This window comes from Stigmatopora argus, chromosome 5 (assembly GCF_051989625.1).
Source record: "Stigmatopora argus isolate UIUO_Sarg chromosome 5, RoL_Sarg_1.0, whole genome shotgun sequence".
Classification (NCBI taxonomy): domain Eukaryota; kingdom Metazoa; phylum Chordata; class Actinopteri; order Syngnathiformes; family Syngnathidae; genus Stigmatopora; species Stigmatopora argus.
In genome coordinates this window covers 7,337,534-7,360,522 of record NC_135391.1, presented here as the reverse complement: position 1 = coordinate 7,360,522, position 22,989 = coordinate 7,337,534, and the positions used below count along the sequence as shown (strand labels likewise).

Sequence of the window (22,989 nt, the reverse complement as noted above, 5' to 3'; positions counted from 1 at the left end):
ACATCACTCAATGGGGTATCCTGCCCCAAATTAGCTGTGATACAGGCTATAGTTCACACTTGACCTCAAGTATAATAAGCAGGAATAAGTGTATGTTTGTGTAGACTCAACACGTTTTAATTAGGTTGTCAAAGATGGGTCGAAGTAAAACTTCCCAGCGCATCTCATGCACAAATAGGCCTGCTGTCCATGACATGCCATGATCACAGGTCTTTGGACACATCTTTATCCCCCCAGATCAACAAGGCCTGCATCTGTCGGCAAGGATTTACTGTGATCTGCGCTACTTTTACCCTGTTTGGTGTACTGTCTAAACGTGTTTCAACCTGAGCCTCTTCTGTAACATCTTTTATTTTATTCTAACAATGTCCTGCCAAAGAATGAAATCCTAGTTCAAATCATCACCTGCAAATAGTAACCAACGAGGGGCTTATGATCTTGGCAAATCTACAGTTTAAAAAAAAAAAAACAGAATTATCGTACCACCCCAAATCCTTCGCCATCTGATAGCTGGTGGATTGGGGTTACGTTTGAGAAGCTTTTCTTGCAGCTTGCTATGAGCAGGGGATAAATACATTCACACTTTCCATCTCAGGCTGCTAATCCATCAGCAGCTCAGCCATTTAGCAGTAGCGCAGGACCTCGAAACCTGGAAAGCGTGCTGTGAGTCCACACTCCAATTGGAGGAGAAGGGGGGGGGGGGCTAATAGTTGAACAGCTGCTTATGGAAAAGGACTCAGGACACATGTACACTGCGCGCATAACACACTTAGAGACATACGTACACATACTTCGCCCCATATGCCTGGGTCCAGATGACAAAACTTCTACGCTCACTAAAGCATAAACAATAATATGATATGTTGTTGTAAGTGTATTTTTCCCATATTTTGTCATCTCTCACTGGATGTGACAATAAACCGTGAAACCGATGATGCTCACTTTGAGTAGGTAAAGTGGTAATTAGAATTTTTGCTGAATCGTCTCATTTCCAGTAAGCAGAAGCTTTGATCAGAATTAGTAGAGCAGAAGGCGGCAGACCAAAGCTATTTTGCAATGTGGTTTTGTGAATCTCATCATAAATGTGTATATATGCTATTTTTAATTATATACTGTATATGTTTTGTATTACCACATGAGCTGTGGTCTCAGTAAAGTGCCACTCATCTTAAGTTGACTCCCTTTATCACTAAAATATTGTGCAATATTTTAGAATTTACCTTGCCAGGTTGTGACTTTTTATATTTTTATATTACTTATTTATGTTTTTTTTACTGGGAAAACGCACTTTGTGGAGTAGCACCACCAATTTCATTATACGCAGCTGTGTATGATGGCAATAAAGGCTTTTGATTTGATTTTGATTTGATTGTGTACCAGTTTTAGAAAAATACATGTTCGCGCAGTAAATATGAGAGTAGGTGCGCCAAAAGTAAAAAAAAAAAAAAAAAAACTGTGAAATTTAGTTATAATAAATTATTTCCTTTGGTACTGTGGAAGCATGGTTGGTGCAAAAAATGGCAGGAAAACATGCAACAAACTGAACAATGCTTACCCTTCACGCCGTCACTTAGTGGGAACTGAACCCACATATGTCGGACGAAAGTTCCATGACACACTCAATGATGTCACCTGAAATGTATTAAGGACAAATCAGAGGCACCTGAAAATGGTGGCTAATGCATGTTGTCTCTTTTTTTAATACGAGGTTTAAAGGTCATTTCAAAACATAAAAAGCATGAATACAAACTAATTCTTGTGTTGTTCATGGTTGATGAATGTTTTTTTTGTAGTCCTACATTAGAATGGCATTTATTCATCTTTTGATGTATTAATTTCTACTTTTTGGTCATTTACTAGACGATGGAGTCTGATTATGACTATTTTTAACAAAGGTGAAATCACTAGGTTACAAAGAATCTTGGGTAACATGCTGTCCACTATAAATAGTGTTGAAGTATTTTCATTTATTAGACTGAATACGCATCCCAATACGCCTTTTTCATCTTCATACCCGCTGGCTATGAGTACACATCCTGTTCTTGGGCAATCATCGGCTTCTATTAACTACCAATCCAGTGGAAACCTGTATTCAGCCTGTCTGACTTCTCTTCGCTGCAGCTGTTCAATTGCTCTGTACTGCATCACCACCAATTCTTTCAAATTTTGAGAATATATTAACTTTAGGAATCAGTGTGGTTGAGCAGCAACAGCCTTTTGATTATTGTTCACAATAAAGAGCACAGCGTGGGTTCCAAGCACAAGCCGTGCGGAAGATCAATAATCATATTCATTCACTGGACAATTCACTCAGACAGTTTGACCTTGACGGCCATGTCATTCATTCACCTTTCACTCAAAATTTAGGATGAAAAATGACCTAAAAATACAAATCATGTGCTTATTAATTTAAGCCTAACTACCCAACAATAATTACTAACAACAATAATTATAAACACAGAAAGAGAATGCCAGAATGCCACCTTTTTGGCAATGGAACAGCCCTCTCAAAACACCTTTATTTGAACCAATGGTGACTTAATGTGGATATTTGACGCCTATTTTCATTTGTTTTGCAATAAGGGTGAAACACTCAAGTTTGTAATTTATTTAATTGAACCTTATTCACACATTCGACTGCCAAAACAATTAAATACCATGTTTTTATAGAGGTGATCTATAAATCAGGATAGATTTCCAGTGTAGAACGCACATTGTGAAGTGCTGAAGGCCCTTTCAACTAAGTATTAGCACTATAGTTGCATTATCTGAATGCAGGATGCACTGGCTTTTTTTTCATGTTCTTTTATCATCAGACTTTCCGCTTCAGCGAGCCACCTGCTCGCTGAAGTATGGTCAGTCTTTTTAGAACAAGCCAGACTCACTTGTTGCAACAGTCTTTTAAATATATCGGTGGACACCTCCATCATGACCTCCTGAACTACTGACATCTGTGTACAATAGCTAGTTTGTCCAATGAGATGTATTTTTGAGCAGGTGGTTTACAGATCTACTGGTACTTGTTGAATTATAAATAATCCTTTTTTCCCCCCATTCAATTGTATGGTCTCTAATAAAGGAGGAGCGCTAAGAAATATCATTTATTGTTTTCGTTATACGCTTTGATAGAAAGGCCTCTCAGAATTGGTCAAGGGAGACACCCTAACTCAGACTAAAACATAAATAAATAAAATTCTGATTAGGTAGTGGATTAAAAAACAAATCTGAACACCGACCAAAAAAAAAGATGCTACAGTCGATTGAGAAAGAGAAATCCTTAGAATAATGTAAAACAAATTCATTGGGATTACCCATTATTTTTTTCATTTATTTGTTGTTTATTTATCCATTAATTTATGCTGATAAATGTTCTGTACAAAGTACAATATGTTACTGTGCTGCATTTAATTTGCTGTAACATGACAGCCTAATTAGGAGCGCAGTGTATATACAGATTAGGAACTAACTAACACACAAAAAGGCTAGTGTGCTACCGCCTCCTTCTGGCCCCTAGTAATGTTTTTTTTTCCTCAATTGCTCTGTTGTTCTTTAAAAATATTATTAATATTTAGCTCACCGGAATTCATCTTCACTGTAATGATATGTCAAAACCAATCATGCTTATCTTCATTAAAAGCAATAAATGGCTTCTGCTGCAATTTTTATTTTTATTTTTTAGTGATGGGGGGGTCACTTGATGAAGGAGCAATTGGGGGTCCTACTCTTCTCTTTGACCAGTGTACCAATGTCTTTTGAAATAAGCTGTGGATCGTCATAAACTAAGCAGTAACATTTATTTTCAAATTTGCCATTGGAAAATGGAGGTTGTCTTGCGGATCTTGATTTTAAAAATCCCCAATTTAGAGGCGGTCTAAATAATTCATCTTAATTGGTTGCATTTATATTGGATAACAATATTTGTCTGAAAAGCCTGCATATTTTGATCTGAACAGATATAACCATGCGTGAATAAAACATGTGATGCAGATGTGAGTACTGTTATTTCTGTAGAAGAAGAAAAACTAATGTACTTAGTGTGCCAGGACACTGTCAATAAATTTGTGGGTGTGTCTTGATATGTCTAATGTTAAAAACTCTTGCTGAAAAAAGCTTTGCATGTTTTTCTTCCAATAGGTTTGCTTAATAAAACGTTTGACTCTGCCTAAATGCCATTCTTTTATTTTTTTAAGGTTGCGGTGATAATATTACAAACAGTAAGAAGCATAACATTGAATCCAAAGCAGCCTCAGAGGCACAAATTTCAGCATTCATGGAAGCAGTGAAAGTAGCAGTACAAATTATCTCTTGTTTAGCTTGACTAAGTCTCTCCTGAATTGTTTGATTTACTGAACTTTTCCCTAGCCTTTATTGATTTATTAATCACTCCATCAATGAACTAACAAACACTGACCTTTCTTTGGTCCCTCAGCAGCCGCTGCCCTAAACAGAGTGAATCGATCATTTAATGGAACATCAAGGCCTCCCAGATTATTTGTCAGCTTTTTGTCATGCACGCATGCATGCATATCCACTTAAATCAATATATTGATCTCACAGCCAAAGTGTGTAAACTAGTAGACAGTAGACTGCATTTCCTGATTAACATCTATCATCCCATTTACAAGCTATTTAGGCTTAAGGTATATAAGAGCAGATTTTCTAGGGGACATCCCTGATCTGTCACTTTGTTGAATATTTTTGCAAAAGTTACAATGCTGGGGATTTTCACTGAAAGTTCTTTTTTGTTGCTTTACTTCGTTCCTTTGTTTTTCTCAGTTTGGTTGACACACACAGAATGTACACATATATACATCGTCTATTTAAAAAAAACATTTAATTATGCACTGGCAATGTAAAATTTAATGTTCGTTTATTACAACCGCAGCAATAATGATTCCATTAATTGAATCCTGGTTACAGACCTTGTTCTCTTGTCATTTTTTGGTATTTTATACAAAATGATATCAAAATTGCTCGGCCTTTTTTCAATTCTTTTATCTTATTTTTTTTTCCAAGTTTGATTATAACTTCAGAGTCATTTTAATTTCATTCCATCCCTTCTCACAGTGCTAGTATTGAGGGATTTTGTACTAAACATGGTGGAAACAGGCCAGCTGGATCATAATAAGAACCATGATGGTTGCTGCAAGGGCTCAAAAGCTCCAGCATTGTCCACCCATCATTGCACATATGAATAGAACTGAAAGCACAAGAAAAATAAGATGTATAAGCGCCACTGTGGAAAAAAATAAAACAGAACTCAGCCCCCCCTCGGTCCTAAGCTGTCACGCAGGCGTTATGGGCTGCCCTGTGTCATAGAATGCTGCTTTATTCAATAGATGTCAGTCACTGCTCCACTAATCGAGGAAGACATGGAACATAATGCACCAACTAGATTTCAGGCCGGCAGTAGTAATGGCTCGTAAATTCAACAGCCCTGGAGCAAGAATCTGTCAAAACTCAGCAGTGTATTGTGGCTTCCAGTTTTTCATCCACCCCCTCAACACGCAAGTAATGTTTGCGTATTTGTGTACTTGTCCCTCCCCTCCTGTGCCGCTACCACTGCCACTCTCCACATCAGAGCTAAAAGCAGCCAGCCGTACTAAAAACTATTTTCTTTTTAATTAATCACGCCAGTCCTGTCAATACGATGGAGCGGCTTTGATCAGAGCTCGGCCATGCAGCTAAAGCACCAATCGATAGGCACGGGGGTCTGAGGGACCGCCAATATGTTCCATAGTGCACATAAGAATCCTGAAAGCTCTGGCTGTCCCAAATAAAATGCCTGTAGGGCATAGGCGGCCCAAAAAATCGGGGCCTTTTCCATGCTATGATGCTCCTTTGTTCGTGTTAGCTGGCTCTTGAGGGGTTGCGGGTGAGTGACCCGATGAGCCAGGCAGCAGTGTATCAAGCAAAAAGGATGACCTCGCTCCAACCCCCAAAAATACAGCACAACAATAGATAAGCAGAGATTTGTCTTTTTTGTGTGTGTGTTTGACATCAAGCGTGATAGTGAGATGCTCCATTAGGGAACTTCCCATATCTCAACATGTTATTTTATGTTGTTGATATGGACCAATATCGGTTATCTCTCAGGACTTCTAATGGATTCCAACTGCGAGTAAGAGGCCCACGCAGCGAATTTCTGACACTAAATAATCAAGTGTTTAAAGCACTACAATTGTAGGGTTTTGTCATTTATACGGGACAAGGTCAATCCCTTTTCTGAGCCCCCTTCAGCTTGTAGCCTTTGGCAATTGTGTGGCTAGTCTGACCTTTTTTCGGCCTCTCTGAAGCCAGGTCAGGCTTATCCTGTGGCATGGCAATTATTTTGCTGTCAGTGAACATTTTATTTTGTCACATATAATGTAATACAATATTATCATTGTAATAAGGGGAGAAAGTTTCCCAGGGCATTATCATATCGTCATTTGTAATGAAATAAAATGAAATGTAAATATATTCAATATTTATTCATCACAGGTTCACAGTACTTTATACTGTACATCTGAAGTTGTTTTTCATGAATCACATTGACTTAAACAAAATAGTCATACAATATGTGGCATCTTTAAACAGATTAGCTTTCTGTGATCGCTATTTTTTTTTCGCCATTGGGCATTAATTGATATTTCATGATGGTGTTTTTTTTTGTTTTTTTTGGTTTTTTGGTTGATCATCTCCTGACATGTTTTCAATCTAACACCCACAACGTCAATCTTAAATGCTTTGTTGGTTAGGCCATGGGATGTCCTATTTGTGAAAAATGTTGCCATTAGTTAAAGCTAATGGAGCAGATAGATGTAGAATGGAAGAAAATGGATGGATGACTGGTCATTTCTAATTCAAATACCGAAATAGAACATAGATTGCCGTCCTTGACTTGCAGCAACTTTGGGGCAGAATTTCGATTAATACAACTATTTAAATGGATTCAGTAGTACCACCAGGAATACAAAATCTGATCTCCAATTACCATATACAAGTTCCAAGAGTGTAGATTAAAGTAAACCGTGTGTTAAAAGAGGATACACACATTTAAAATATAACAGATAGTTCAAGTGCATGCAATGATATGTATTATTCTGTAATGGTTTGTGGCTGACTCTCATGGTCTGTAACTCAATGAGGAAATGAAATTATATTTGAAGTTGGCCATAATGCATTTTCTTTGAGGCGTGTTGACTTTAAGGTTGTGGATTTGAATGCATTAAATCTCGGATCAAACTGAGGAATCAACATATTTGTTTGGTGTAGGGATTAGAAATTGGAATGTTTCTAATAAGCAATTCAGTATTTAATAAATGATCAAATTCAGACAAAATCTATCGTCTCAAGAACATTGGAAAAGGGAACATCAAGTTGTTTACAAAGCAATAAAATGTAGCATGTGGTGTATTATAGTATTAATAATTGTATGACTGTTTTTATAAAAAATTGAAAGAATTATTTTTTCATTTTAATTTCACTTGTCGTCGTTCTAAACATTGACTCTCAGTCTTGGAAAATTTCTATGGTACCGCACTGCCCCCTGCTTTCCACTTTCTTTGGAATATTTATGGAGTGTAAATAAACTACGCCCACTCACTCAAATGACCTATTCCACATCCCAAAAAGTGGTCACTTTTCAGATATATTGTTTTACCTGAGGTTGGCATCTGACATCACTTTTAGATGTGAACTCAGATGATGGACAGTGGAGGAGGTTGGAAGAGGGATTCTGTAGAAGCGTTAGTTTGCTGATGTGGTTTCTGGTTCCACGTTGTGGCCTGTGGTTTCTTTAAAGACGTGACAAGTTCTGGTGATTGGCGATGGGAATGCAACTTTTTTTGCATCTCCTCGGCTTTGTGAGCTAACATGATGCTCACTTTCCTTTGGTGGGCAAGAGCCTCATCCTTGTCATTGAGCTACACCAAGAAACATTGGTTTATTTCAAATGAATAAGTGACCTGGTCAGAAAAAAAAAGTCTTTTTTTCCTGAAGAAAAACTAAATCATACGTACAGTTAACCAAATAATTTTCCTCCTTTATAAAAACTACAGATCATTGGGCAAAGTTACATTCCTGATTAAAAAGTGGATACATTATTTAATATTATAGGAAATAGTAAAAATGATGTTTCTCAGGTTTATAAGGTGAAGCATAGATTATGTTGTCATTGCTTTTGGCTGACAAACAAATTAGAATTGAAACGCTTAAACCTTTGCAATTTGTTTTCCCAAATCTGATGGATTTCAGCATAAAAATACTAATAACACAATTTGAAATTGATACTAACCAAGTCAAGCAATTTATAAAGTGCGTCGAGAAGATCATCAGGCATCTTGACTTCTATATTAGAATGCAGTAATCCTCTTAACTTCTGGTTTATACTGATTAAATGACACCGATTAGAACCTGCAAGTAAAAGAAAAGCACTTTGAGAACATCTAATGAATCATTTGATGACACATGCTTCTGAATTGTTTTTTTTTTTTTTTTTTTTCCCCAAGTATGACAAATGCTTTGACAGGACTACACAAACACTACCTAAAAATTATAAGGAAATGTGTATGAATATATATATTACTGTACTCCCAATGCACTTGCCTTCAGGTTTGCAGTGATTTGATTTTGGTACGTTGGCTTCTGCCAAAAGCATAAAGCGTTCACTGCGTTTTCTTAGCTGCTGCTCAAAGGCAACGCGAAAAGCATCCGCAACCATCAAAGCCTCTTTTCTCTTTGAGCGCTGAAACTCCAACTGTGACATTCAAAGACACACATCACTTCATGATTGTGATACTTCCAGGATGTCGAGGCACCCTAAACAACATGGTCAAGTTCCTACTAGGATTTTTCTCTTTTGTAATTTACACTTTCTCTTGTACTTTACAAGTTTATTAGATGAACACTAAAACGTAATCTCAGCGAAACTGATGTGTTAAAAGGTGGTTCAATGCATTTTACCTCCTCTTGCAGATGCATAACTTCATTTTTGATAGCAGCAGCCATCTGGTTGCATGCACATGCTTCTTGAAAACCATTACACTTGCAGTTATTAAAAGCTCTATACTGCAAAAAAAGATATGATATGAATAACACATATAAAGTAGTATTCATATATTTCTGTGCATGTGTTTGCGTGTTGTTTCCTTACCTCTGGGACACTTGTGTCTCTTTCCGGACTGTGTTGAGAATCCTTTTTTTCGTGAATCCTCTCCAAACATTGTTGGTTTAACACTAAACACACACCGTTGCATACAATCACACACCATTATACCTAATTATTTTGGAAACTGCTTAAAAGTGTGTCCTAGAAGAATGACCTGAATTTTCCATATGGAGGTACTGTGGTTCTTTCCCTCTGTCTTTTAGTCTCTGTGCAAGAGTCTTTTTTTCAGTAATGACTCTAACTCGAACCGCAATGACAGTTAAATCAGGAGATTGTACAGTAAATACTGTATAGCTGGGAGAGACATTAATCTGACCTGTTGTATTTCTGCTCCCATAACTGTTCAGATGTCTTCATCTTGATTTGGTTGAAACTGAGCTCCCACTGCAAGCTATTCACTTCCTTGGGGGGAGATAATACATATATATCCATTCAAAATTCTATGACTCTTGAATGAAAGGAATAATAAAGCAATAAAAGTTATCTCAAGGTCTACAAGACAAATAGAGCCAACCCTTGTTTGAGTTGCATTATAGAAAAGAGAAAGAACCTTCTCCAAAGATTTGGCTTTCTCTTCACTTTTCTGCAGCAGGCTTTTAGTGTGACTCGTAGCTTTGTCAAGGATGGCCTGAATGGAAAAACAAAATGTCTTTGGTATAAAGTTTAGTGGCGTCAAGAGTCTTCAGGTTTGCCTAAGCTCCAGTTTAAAGTTGAAAAAGGCAAAAGTAATCAGTTTGTGAGTTGTAGTACCTTTCCCTGTAGGATCTTTAAAGCTTCGAATTTGCCTTCTAAGTAACGATGTGCCACTTCCAACTCACATCTTAACATATCAATGACCTGTCAAACACATGGGGTTACTAATCACAAAGGTACATCAATTTCTCGGTGATGTTTGTTTCTCACCTCAACAGATTCCAGTATTTTGTCTCTTAAATCCTCTTTGGACATGTCAGCAAAGGAGCCAGCTACGATGATTAAAAGGTATCATCTTGCATTACAACTTTTATTTTGAATTGTGGCATTCATTCACATAAAGCAACAAAACGAGCACATATATACATAAATATCTCGAGAGAAATAGATGTATCAAAATACAACTACTACCTGTATGGAAAATATTTACCCCTATTATATGTTCCTTTTTTTTTAAATCCTCATATATTGAAGTGGTGTCAAATGTAGTAGTTATAATTACGATTACCCATGAGTGATATCTTCCAACTTGAACTTCTTTCCCAGCCTTCAGTCATCATTCTTGGTATGCAAGGTGCTTCCCTTGTTTGACTTTGTCTGTACAAATCTGTATCGGGTAAAATGAGCCCTTGAGGTCCAGAAGAGCTTTGCCTCTTTTTCCTGATAGAATTGGATGTTGTTCTGACTATCATGCCATCACCCAAGTCTCCAGCCGCCAGGTCATCATCAAGGCTGTTGGCCTTGTGGACCTCTTGCATCAGCATCAGGTCAGACTCTGAATTACAGACAAAACAAATTCAAATTGAAACTCTGGTAGATAACATCATATAAAGACTGTTAATATCAATAAAATAATGCAATCACTATTGCTGAGTATCAACTTATCATTTGATGTTCACAATTTTAATTGTCTCACAAAGCGTTTTTTTTAATCCAACTAATCCTCTGCCTTCCCTATGATACAAAAAACATTCATGCAAACCTTCCAAAGCTATGATTAGTTCAGGTAGCCCTTGACAACATGTTAAGATACAATTCACTTTGATATCATTTTAACTTACCTGTAATGTTGATTTTTTTTTTAAAGACTCCACTGAGACTACGAATTGTTGAGCCTCAATATCAAAAGAACACAATTCCTGTTGTCAAAAAAAAAGAGTCGGAGGCCCCCCCACTTCAATGGACACAAAGTCTCACCACAAGCATCGCTTCCCCACTCGACAACTTCACTTTCAACATGGCCGTGACAACTCTGGGCAAATAGTGAACTCAGTATCTACGGCAAATGTTTGACTTAAAGTTTAGATCGTTGTTGGGCAGAGGGAATATTTAAATGTGTATTTAAAAGTTCCAGCTTGATGAGCAAATATTGAAATAAGGGGTGTGGTGTGTTACAAGGAGATAGAGAGACAAAGAAAGAAAAAAACGGGTACAATATAGCAGAGATCACTCTCACAGTTATCAAAACCTTATTTTCACATAGGTTTTTATTCCAATATACATATAATTTAAGCAAAAATGCTTGTACAACAGCTTATGACTAGCTAAATGAAAGCCCTTGCTACAGTAGTATTATGATGAAACATGAAAAACGTGACTTTACCTTAACTTGTAACATACTGAGAACATTTCAACTGGCTGTATGAAATAAGGCGAGTCTCTTTAATACTCTAATGTGCAAATCGGGAATCTTTGTGACTGAGTCCAATTTGAAATAACATGAAATGCAATCAGGTGTGTTTGAAAATACGGAATTATGTACAGTACTTGAATAAATGGGTGAACAGATCTAAACATGAATGAGGTGGCTTCATAAGTATCACATTGGATCCTGGAACAAACCTCACTGAATAATGTCCTTAATTTCCTTGAACAGTTGGAAAAAAAATTCACATTACGACCAGTGTGGATTTTTATTATTTGCGTTAGCCACTATCGTATTCTTCAATCAGGATATCCTCCTCCAATTCCTCAACAGCAATTGTTGGGTGGTTTGTTTGACTGGATGTTTGAAATTCCTCTTCTTGTACATTCTTTATATCAACCTCACAATCAATTTTCAGATGGGCTTCTTGGTCTGTCAAGGGCTCCAGTTTTAACCTACAATCACACGAAAAGTTTTTTTTTTTTTTTTAAGTAACAGAATGCATTTTATATTCTTTTGGATTCTTTTTCTGATCATTAATATTTTTATTTTATTTGTGTTTACTATGTAGGCCAACTCAGCTACAAGAAGCAAATTGGCAGTCCCTCAAAAAGCATAATGAATACATGAAAGTGATTATTTAGGTACAACAGAACTACCAGAATGGAAACTGTACCTCACAGGGATCCTCTTCAATGACATGTGACCCACATCTTGGATGAATGTTATCTCAGCTTAAGAAAAAAAGAGGTAAATGACTCGATATGTCTCTTGCACAGTAAAAAAGTAAGCAAAAATGTAAGAACCTATTTATAGACAATCCTTCAAAGAAACAGTCAAGATTATTTAACTCAATTCTTGACTTTACTGTGATAGACATACAATGCATTTTAAAAGTTGGGTTGAACATCTATATATACTATTGATTTGCAACACGGCAGAATAATTCTGGACTCTGATGCACAGGAAATAAAACAACAAAAAGAGTTTGGTTCGGTGTTATTCATCGAAATAGATCATTTCCAAATGTAAAATAAGTAACTGCTTTTGTTACCTTGGTTCCTAAAGGGGTTGGCCAGTTTGGCAAGATATGGCAGCAACTCAGTCTGAAGGCTGAATGCATTCAAGCAGAAGCGGCGAAAGAGGCACCGAGCAGCCAGGCAGTTTTCCCGATGCTAACAAGAATAGTATCAGTCTAATTAGAATGGATTGTTAGAGGAAAGTGTATTTCGACAAGCAGCCATGGGAGTAAAAAAGCCGCTTTTAATGAAATAATCAATTCATTTGCCATGTAACATCTTCACAATGGACAAAAAAGGATAAGATCACAAAAGTCCCACCTTCTTGCTGACCATAAACCAGTTGGGTTTGTGAAGTGGTCTGAAACCAACAGCTACTTGTTGAGAGTTGGCGTAAAGAAGCCCTCTGGTGGCCACAGAGGATGCATATTCACCCATGGTTTTCCTACTCTAAAGACAAATCAAAAGCAACAATAAAGCTTAGAAGAGTTTACTTCGTTCTTTTCATTACATGTGTAAAGCGGCTGTTTGAGATTGTGTTTTTTTTTTTATTTAGATGAACATATCCTCTATTAAACTTTCAATTGTCTTTTTTTTATCTATGCAAAGGCTAACCATCCAGTTCGAAGTGAAGATATCAGCGTCAGACATATACTCGCTGGCTCTATCGATATCATCCATCTCTGAGAAGAAATCCAGGTAATTCTGGTGAAGGAACAGATTGAAGAACTCTCCAGACACGTACGAATGTTCGATAACCCACTGTGGCACATGAGACAGAAGAGATGACTTCAGTGTTCATAAAGAGCTTGCTTATGGTATATTCCTGTATATTTCAAACAGTGTGTACCTCGGGGTCCACCTGTAAGGCCTCTCTGTGATGTTGAGAAAGGTGTGATGGTAGCCCAGGTCCACTTTCACCTGTTTTAACACCTTCAGGACTGCCTCCTAAATTTAGACAACATAAATGATTTCCCAATTACAAATGTCAAATCCAATGGACATTGTGCTAAACATAAGTGAAATGAGAAAACAGGGATTTCAAAATATTTCATGTTCATTAGCAATGTTACTACTATATTCTTTTACCATTAACTGTGTCTTGCAACATAGAGAATTTCTTATTTGTGTTGGGCATAATGTCATAATGAAGGCTGAAATAGAATCAGTAAGAAGACTCACTTTTACAATGAAGTATTTTTCCCAATGCTCTGAACAGGAAGAGACAAGTATCCTTCATTCCCAAGGTTTGCTCTTCTTCTTTGCCCTTTGTTGACTTTGATTTTTTCCGTGACGTTGCTTTGCAAACAGCCTTAACCTGTAATTTCAAAGAATCGTTCCCTCTCAACTGCTCCGTTTCCTTTGAATCATCTGGAGAAAAAAATCGAACAGTGCTATGACGTGAATCAGTAAGAATGAGACATTAGCTTTACCGGTTACAATATTTGTCTTTATCAATAACAGACCTGGAACAGAGGCAAATTGCAGACTATTAACGGCACTGCGTATATCTCCTGCACTTCCAGAACATACCATCTCCAATATAGTAGGGTCTGGGACAATGGCCCTTCCAACACTCTGCATAAAGTCAAACAGTTGTCAGAAATTAGATGAAAACAAAGTAGATTCAAATCAGCACCAGTGATGGGTCACCTTTTCATTTTCATGGGTTAGAATACGAGTCAGAACCTTCATCATAGTAGTTGGAGCCACCGGATTAAAACTGGAAACAGAATGGCAGAAATAAAAAATATTCAATATTTCATTCCTGATAGTCTTCAAGATGTATTTAAACGAACCTGATGGTAGTGATATCCAGTTCCTCCAGGATTTCACTGGGAAAAAGCAATCTTGAGCTGCTGTCTCCATTTACGCTATTGGACACAATGAACACTAGGGGGCATCGACTGGTCCTCCCAAATACCCTTAAACAAACGTCAAAACATGAGGACGACCTAAACATTAAGCTATATTTAGCACACACAAAAACATTTACTTGAATCTGTTATCTTAATTAAATCTAAATTGGGCGATCAATGTTTCCAATGACAATGTGGTCCTCAAACCAGTGACCTTGTTTGTTAATTTTCTAAATGGAAATTTAAGTTACTGACTCACCTAAGAATATCATGCAGCTCACTAGGCTTCCGGTAAAACTGGTTTGGGAATTCCTGATGAAAAAAACAAATCAACGCTGATCCATGGCACTGCTAGTAGTTATACACTATGTATTGTACAATTGGTGAGAGTTGTTTTAACAATATAAGTCATCAAGGGCAAAATTATAAAACAGGAAAATCAGGATCATTTCTGTACCCACCTCAACCAATATTAGCTTCATTCCTGTCTGTGTTTTATCACCCACCATCTTTAGGCAGTTGTACTTGTTGGCTCTTAGAAGAAATTCCTGAAATTGGACTGACTGTGAGGTATTATTTTCACTGGTTGTTCTCCTGTCTAACACAAAACACACACAGAGAAGCAAATAAACACTTGATTTTTGTTGTAATTCAAAAAATAAAAGGATTGAATAAACCGGGTATTGATTGATAAGTTTTTCTCAGAATTAATTTGACTCAAACCAAACATAGCTCATCTTAAATACAAAATAAGACAAATATGAGAATATTTTTGCCAGAATATTTTGGCAAGATCTCAGACAAGCAATTGTAAAATAACGATCTCACGTCTAATATACTCACCACAATCAATGTTGGTGTACGTGTATAGGTAAGGTGGGTTGCTCCACTCCTGAATTCTTAGACCCAGCTCCCGGGATAAAACTTGTACTGTAGCAGTCTTTCCGCAACCAGAAGGGCCTGTTAACAGCAGTAGTCCTCCCTATGAAGAACAGAAGAATACAAGTACATAAAATACAGACATCCATTACAGCGTCCCTTAGGTAGTCATTCAAAATATGAAAAACTTTCAACTTGTCAAAGATTCATGCCATGACGAAAAAGTTAATTCTCATTTATTAGCTTGTGAATGTACTGTTAATGCATGTTTATATAATTAGGCTCATGTAATAAAGGTTGCTACCTCACTCGGAACTTGAGAATGAAAATTTACTGCCATACCTGTGATGCATCTGTATGAAGTCTCAGCCAATTCTCCACTTCTTCTATCTTCTTCTTGTGAACCGCTAAATCAACCTGCACAAAAACTCAAGATTAAACTTGAACTCATTGGCTGCCATTGACAGTAAAAGACACCCAATACATCGGGGCGGAATGGCAATAAATTATGCTGTTTCGGTGCCTTCAATGGGAACAGACATTAGCGGGGAACATTTGAATATGCAGAGAAAAGGTAAAGACCAGAAGAAAATGTTAGATTAAGAGGGAAAAAAATGAGTGGTGAAGAATATGTAAGGGCGTCTGAAAACACTGACCTTTACACATGGCATGTATCTGTCCACCCAAGGTTCATCCTGTTCCCCGACGCTGAAGTGCTTTTGTGGGTAGTTGGCACAAGGGTCGAAGCTGCCAGTTTTACCTTTCTTCTTCGGTTGTCTCACCAATTCCTTTTGAGACCCCAAAATTTTACTCCTTTTCTTTCTAGAGGCATTTAAGTGCTCTCTCTTAAAATCGCTGAAGGATGGATCCACCCAACATTTTGTCTGCGGAAAAGATCACATTGCATTTCACTTTTTATTCCAACACTTGAAAAGGTTTGACACATATTCCGAAGATGTATTGGTAACAAAAAAAACACACACATGAGCTCCATAAACTACCAGGAATGGATGACTTTTTCAACTCACACTGCTTGAAGCAACGTTATCTTCCAGGGACGTCTTTTTCATTTTCAGTTTATTACGCTTCACATTGAGTCTACCGAGTCCTGTGTAACAGAAAACAGTATATAATGGTTGAGCATGGACATTTAAAAAAAATACTAATTTGCTTTTCATGTACGTATTACCTAGGCTCTTTTCTACACAGCAAGGTAGTGAAGTGGAATGGACTACTAACTTGACATCGGGACGCTGTGAGCTAATAACCTATTTCTCTGGTTAAACATAAATAAAAAATAAACGTGCCAAATTGAACTACTTTTGATCACATCGCATGCATTTGCAAAATAAACAGTCGCAAAGAAAATTAAGCATATTTACTTATCTTGCCTTCGTTTAATACGGCGGACGCAGAATGTCGTAAATTGCATGATGTTTAACGTAAAGTGAGTTGATACGACACTTTACGGCAGTGTGTCTATGTGCGAATCGTGAAGGTAAATAAATCCGAGACAAAACCATAATGTTGCTCCGTATTTGTGACTTCTCTTTAGCTCGTTTTTCTTTTGAATAGTCAGCATAAATATTTAAGAAAATATCCAAATGACCGTGTAACATATATTATGTTCTATGTTTCAGATTGCTGTAAGAAAAATTACACGTGTTGGGTCGTCGTAAGCTATGAAATCGAGAAGACAACCAAACATCCTTTTAACAGGTATTAAAAGACTCCCCTTAGTGTGACTTAGTACGTTTCGGTTGGTAGGATTTATTATACTTTCAACAGCAATTTAGGCGGCAAATATATGTTTAAAAAAACGACAACAAATAACCTCACAGTTTGATTTTATTCCTCTGTCATGTTTACAAACATTACTACAGTCTGTCTATAGTTTAACTGTACTAAAACGTGGTCCAAGAAAACTGAGTAGAATCCTATGTGAAACATATATGCCAGAAAATTTGGAATTTTGTCTTTATCTAAAATTGTCCGGGCCTTTTAAAAATACTATCCTTTCTGTACAACAGGAACCCCTGGTGTAGGAAAAACAACTCTGGGGAAGGAGTTGGCTCAGCGGACTGGGCTCACCTATGTTAACATAGGAGATCTAGCACAGGAAGGTAAAAAAAAAAAAGATTCCACGGATAGGCCATATCAGTAAATTTTGCTTCTATTGACAAGATGCATTACTTCTCCCCAGGAGATCTTTACGACGGGTATGATGAAGTGTACCAGTGCCCCATTTTGGATGAAGACAGAGTATGTTATCCTTAAATTATTTTCCAACTTGCACCAGCTCAACAAAACATCCATAATTTCTTTTTTTTTTAATGCACTCTTATGAGATTTAGATTGAGATCATCCTTGAATGTCTTGACCTATCTTGGTATCAGCAGTATGTCTAAAATATTGTTTAAAATGTTCCAATTATGTGGGCCTACAGGTCATAGATGAGTTAGAAGAGAAGATGTCGCACGGAGGTGTTATTGTTGACTACCATGGCTGTGACCTCTTCCCTGAGCGATGGTTTCAAATTGTCTTTGTTCTCCGAACAGACAATACGCAGCTCTACACGCGACTAGAAAACAGGTACTCTTTACTTGTGTCTCTTGGAAGATTCACGGTCATATCTAACTTCCTGATCATTTAATTACTTGACAGGGGCTATACAGGAAAGAAGCTGCAGGACAATCTGCAATGTGAAATATTTCAGACCATATATGAGGAGGCAATGGAGGCCTACAAGGAAGAGCTTGTTCACCAGCTGCCAAGCAACACTCCTGAGGACATGGAGAACAACTTGGAACAGATAGAACAGTGGACTGAGAAGTGGATTAAAGACCACAATTAGACTGGTGTCTGGCTAGGAGATAAAATATTGTATGTTTGAGGGAGGGGGATCATTTGTCCCCATTTCATAAATACTATCATCATGAATGCTGTTCATATGTATTTTTAATATATATATATATACATATTCATCATTTGTGGGGAGAAAACATTGGAAAATAGCAGACAGAGCTCAGCAGCAAAACAACAACAAAGCCATGATAGAGAAATCATGGCCACAATTGCCAAAGGCCAGATTTTTATTCCAACAAATAAGTTTCCTTAAGTGAAACACACAATTATTGAGCTAGACAGGTATGGTTTTGGATTTGTGATCAAACCACGTGAAAGGAAATTTAAAACATTAAACTGTTTTGTACAGATTAAAATCTTGTGTTGTAGTTTTTAGGTTTCATAATTTTCTGTTAAAACCACTACTGTTCGATTTTAAAGCCAATAATATAATCAAGAAAAAACCTTAGATTCATCTGCTATAAAATGCAAAGTATATGTCATGCAAATTGCCAATCCAAAAATAACCTGTTACTAATTTATGGCCCTCGAAACCGTCCAATGAAAATCAAGAAGAAGAATGTGACACGCAACGTGAACAGGAAGTGTCGTCGGTCAAGACCTCCCCATCTATCAGAAGTCTTGACGAAGGCTTAGCAGGTGACTTTGAAGGTGTGGCCTAAATTGCGCACCCGAATGCGATAGATGTAAAAACTCCATGGATAAATATGTGTTTCTATATCGAGGCTCCACGTTTAAGGACGAAATGGCAGGCTAATAAATGTTTCAAGCGTGGTTTATGAAAGTTATAAATATATTAGTTCTAATTAAAGTGATTTCATAAATTAGGACACGTATTTAAAGCTTTCCAACGCCCCTAAATAACCTTTTTTTCCAATTTCACTCCTCATTCTTACCACACATGTACTGCAAATGTAGAGAACATAAGTACGATTATTTGATTGCTCTTAAGACATAAACGAATTGATTTTGATGGGCATGTGCCCTTACCAAGATGGCCGCCACGCAGGCACGTCCCTTAGCTGCGGATACAGGTCACTGACGATGTTCGTGAGGCAACCTATGGCTTCGCACTTCATAGATACATGAGACGTTCTCCTAGTAACAAGCTACGTGCTCTCGCCGTTTGAGTTACATGGACCACCGAATTCAATACAATGGCTAAATGTAAGTTTTTGAAATTATCCATATAATTATTCATAGCGCGAAGTATCGTGCGAGTCGTGTCGTTCACACTGAACGGGGCACTAGTACAGCGACATTGAACGGGAGGCATACATTGAAAGACTGAATTGTAGCAAGCTAATTAAAGTAATTAAGGGATCTTAATTGAAATTTGTGTAATTCACAATGAAAACGGTAATTATGTTTTGTTGTGCGAAGAAATTGATTTTGCCACGATTTTCTTGGCACCGTCTGTTTTCCCATGACGTCACGTATCCCGGATACAGCCAAGGGCCTCCATGCTGGAGTTCTCATTTATTTGTTTAGGTGCTTTTGCGTGTTCACAAAATACATATATCTCAACTCTGTTTAGAAATTTATTTTAATTAGTAATTTTCTGAAACTTACTCTATGCTGATTGGAAAAGGATGGAGGATTTTTTTATGTAATAAGACCCCCCTAAGTGGACAACAATAAATCTTGCAGCTTCACGTAACATTTATAGGGTAATTACAATACTATCACCCTAGTATACAAAGAAAAAAAAAATCAAACAACCCGGTATAATATATATAAATGATATATTTTGGGGATTGGATTAATGAAATCATGCCTATTTTGTAAGAATAGGTTGAGCATTTTAAAAAGATTTTTATGTAGTAGTTTGAGTAACAGTGTTTCCAAACCCAACTTGAAAACTTTTGTAAACTTTGTCCATCATTGTGTCTTCCACAGTAACAAGTAACAATGCCTCAGCCCAGAATTATGATGGTGGTGACAGGGGATGATTTTGGTTACTGCCCCAAAAGGAATCAAGGAATTGTTGACTGCTTTAAAGCTGGAGGTATTTCCTCAGTGTCACTGCTAGTTAATGCATCTGCTGCCAAGGATGCAGCAGATTTGGCTAAAAGGTAATGTGGCAGATCTTGAGAATGTTGACTAACTTGACTTTAATCATATACTTTGCTCTCACAAATGTTACAAATATTATCCAACAGTTGATGCACTTTAAATTATGTTTATGCTCATGAAAAGCTATTTTAAAAATAAAAACAAAATGAGTCCAAGCTTAATTGGCCCTAAGATTTTGAACAATAAACTTTTCTTGTCAGGCACGGCATCCCAATTGGGCTCCATGCCACTAAGATTTTGAACAATAAACTTTTCTTGTCAGGCACGGCATCCCAATTGGGCTCCATGCCAACCTGTCAGAAGGCAGGCCCGTATCTCAGAATCTACAACAAACCTCTACACTGGTAAATGGGTGTGGCTTCTTTCATGGAAAGATGGGCTTCCGTCAGGCACTAGCACGACATCAGCTAAGCATGGAAGAGGTACTATGATGAGTGTCACCTATATGTATTCCCTTATTCGGTTAGTCATTATTTTTTCATGTTAAATAAAAAATCTTTTTTTAAATTTATTTTGAGGTGGATCTTGAGCTAAGAAACCAGATCAGGCGGTTTAGAGATTTGACTGGTCACCTACCTCATCACATGGATGGCCATCAACATGTTCATATACTCCCAGGTCAGTCAAATTGAGTCAAATTCTGTTTTGCGTTTAGTTTTAAAAGCTGCTTCTTTCACTAAAATGCTACGAGAGCAGAATATTTTACAGACTATCTGTATATTTATTTATATCTATCCTTTGCAAAGCAATTAGTAGACCTGAATGCCTTTTAACTGCTGCAATGATTTTGCTTTGCAACGGGGACATATTTTCAGTGTCTCTATCCAGTTTTATTGAAATTGCAGGCGTCTTTGAGCCCAACTATAATTGAATATTCATGATGCTGTATATACCACATATGAATGATCTTCTGTTGCAGAGGTCCGTGAGGTGTTTGCACAAGTCCTTTCAGATCACAGAATTCCATATACCCGCGTTCCAGTGGAACCAGGTTTACACAGCTGTCCATGGCTTCCAGTACATCTTCAAAAATTTTACACACAGGTGGAGAAAGATGCCCAAGACTCCATTCCTGTCTTCAGGCGTTATGGAATAAGGTGTGTGTGAATAATGAGGGTTTAATTTAGTTGGTGAATGGCTATCGTGAATTCAAACACCTACACACCTATTCCTGACTGTATCAATTTGCAAGTTGTATTGGCAATGAACAACAAATTCAACATTTCCATATCCACAGGTGGCCCGATGTCTACTTGGGATTAACCACAGTCGGGCAGAACATGTCTGTCCCCAACCTGAAGAGGGCCTTCAGCCATGCCTTGAGTATGTCCAACCGAGACAATTCGAGTTCTGAAGAGTCTGTGGTCACAGCAGAACTCATGGTGCACCCAGGTTACCCTAGTGACCCACAAATAGGTGGTTGCGGAGAAGGACCGGATGACTTTTCCCAGTCAGAAGACCGACAACACGAGCTAAATGTACTCACTGACTTGTCTCTGCTTGCCTTGTACCACCAGGAGCGAGTACAGCTATGTGCTTTTAAAGACCTATGAACATTAATATGTGAATAAGAGAGTCATATAACAACATGAATTGTATGTTTTAACTGTTGGATTCAGAATGACATTTGAATGTCCTTTACAGTTTATCAAAAAATATTAAATTTGAAACTAAAAGATTATTTGTTGTTGGCAATTACTAAACTGTATTTACCCATTTTAAAAGCGAAGATATATTTTTTGATGACGTGAATATTTTCATTCTTGTTTCCTAATGATTTTGAACAGCGTTTTGCAATTACCAATTAGAATAAAGTGACATGCAGACAATATACGTACGTACTCTGTTTTCAGGTTTTGGTCAGCAGGGGGTACTGTGATCACACAGAGGAATGAACATTTATTTGTGAACCAAATTGTTTAAAAATGATTTACACTTAGTACAAGCTCCAAAAACACTATGTACCACCACAAACAAACAATATTGAATTATAGTTGCACAGTAGGCCAAGTGTCCACATCCAACATTGCTAAAATCCAAAGTAAATATACACTTGTGGTCTTTAGATTACCAACACCACTAATTGACACCAATTAATTAAGCTCCCATGTACTATGTTGTACTACTTAAACATGGCATTTATGCAGGTCACTAATATATTTTAATCTATGAGACGTTTGATTTAAATAGTTGATTAGGATGTAAAAGATGGTCAAGTATAGAAATCGCAATTTACATAAGGTGGCCCAGACATATGTATCATAAACTCATAAACAATCTGAATGGTTTGTTGACAGATGCAGTTCGGTATTTCACACATCACGCAATGCTACGTTATAGCACAAATTGTGACGTCATACTTGAAGCCTCGTTCCATATCGCGGGGGGTATTCTAACGCGACCCCTCTGTTTCAAGGGTCGACACTCGAATACGAAAGACCGATGCGTGGAGAATCACTGAGGCTCGGCTTTAGACTAATGTTTCAAGTTCAAAATTAACAGTTTAAGTAACTGTCACGTACGCAATTCAATAGGGCTGTATGACTATTGTTAATGTGGAGAGACCAGCTATACAATGAAGTCATCCTCTTCCCGGAAGTGCAAAAACAATAATAGAAAGTACAGTAAGTAATGCATCATAAGCGTTAATATTGATTTCTCTAAATCTGCTATGCTATTACTGCTATACCATTAATTGACATTAATTGTTGTCACTTGTTTATATATCGTTATTTTTTTTACTTTACACGTGAATGAGCTTTATAGTTATGATGTTTTGCTCTTTTATTTTAATATTTGTCA

The 22,989-nt window shown here is 37.2% G+C and overlaps 3 protein-coding genes across 3 annotated transcripts; 2 read left to right on the top strand and 1 right to left on the bottom strand.

The window, feature by feature from the left end:
- Window positions 1-4,854: 4,854 nt before the first annotated feature.
- Window positions 4,855-16,192, bottom strand: rad17 (RAD17 checkpoint clamp loader component). Its single transcript, XM_077600738.1, has 26 exons — window positions 16,172-16,192; window positions 15,903-16,130; window positions 15,589-15,663; window positions 15,211-15,349; window positions 14,829-14,965; window positions 14,627-14,679; window positions 14,308-14,433; window positions 14,162-14,231; window positions 13,975-14,086; window positions 13,691-13,879; window positions 13,359-13,456; window positions 13,124-13,270; window positions 12,830-12,958; window positions 12,544-12,664; window positions 10,353-10,619; window positions 10,055-10,116; window positions 9,902-9,988; window positions 9,702-9,779; window positions 9,468-9,553; window positions 9,306-9,388; window positions 9,137-9,219; window positions 8,947-9,051; window positions 8,596-8,740; window positions 8,279-8,403; window positions 7,646-7,907; window positions 4,855-5,200 (listed from the first exon to the last, which is right to left on the bottom strand). Exons 1-25 carry the CDS (start codon window positions 16,190-16,192, stop codon window positions 7,683-7,685), a joined length of 2,991 nt encoding a protein of 996 aa, XP_077456864.1. The 3' UTR covers window positions 4,855-5,200; window positions 7,646-7,682.
- Window positions 16,193-16,677: 485 nt separating this feature from the next.
- Window positions 16,678-18,235, top strand: ak6 (adenylate kinase 6). Its single transcript, XM_077600864.1, has 6 exons — window positions 16,678-16,744; window positions 16,887-16,965; window positions 17,277-17,369; window positions 17,450-17,508; window positions 17,693-17,838; window positions 17,911-18,235. Exons 2-6 carry the CDS (start codon window positions 16,929-16,931, stop codon window positions 18,098-18,100), a joined length of 525 nt encoding a protein of 174 aa, XP_077456990.1. The 5' UTR covers window positions 16,678-16,744; window positions 16,887-16,928; the 3' UTR covers window positions 18,101-18,235.
- Window positions 18,236-19,108: 873 nt separating this feature from the next.
- Window positions 19,109-21,863, top strand: ydjc (YdjC chitooligosaccharide deacetylase homolog). Its single transcript, XM_077600902.1, has 6 exons — window positions 19,109-19,278; window positions 20,011-20,186; window positions 20,450-20,609; window positions 20,706-20,805; window positions 21,107-21,284; window positions 21,425-21,863. The coding sequence occupies exons 2-6, from the start codon at window positions 20,023-20,025 to the stop codon at window positions 21,738-21,740; spliced, it is 918 nt and encodes a 305-aa protein (XP_077457028.1). The 5' UTR covers window positions 19,109-19,278; window positions 20,011-20,022; the 3' UTR covers window positions 21,741-21,863.
- Window positions 21,864-22,989: the final 1,126 nt, after the last annotated feature.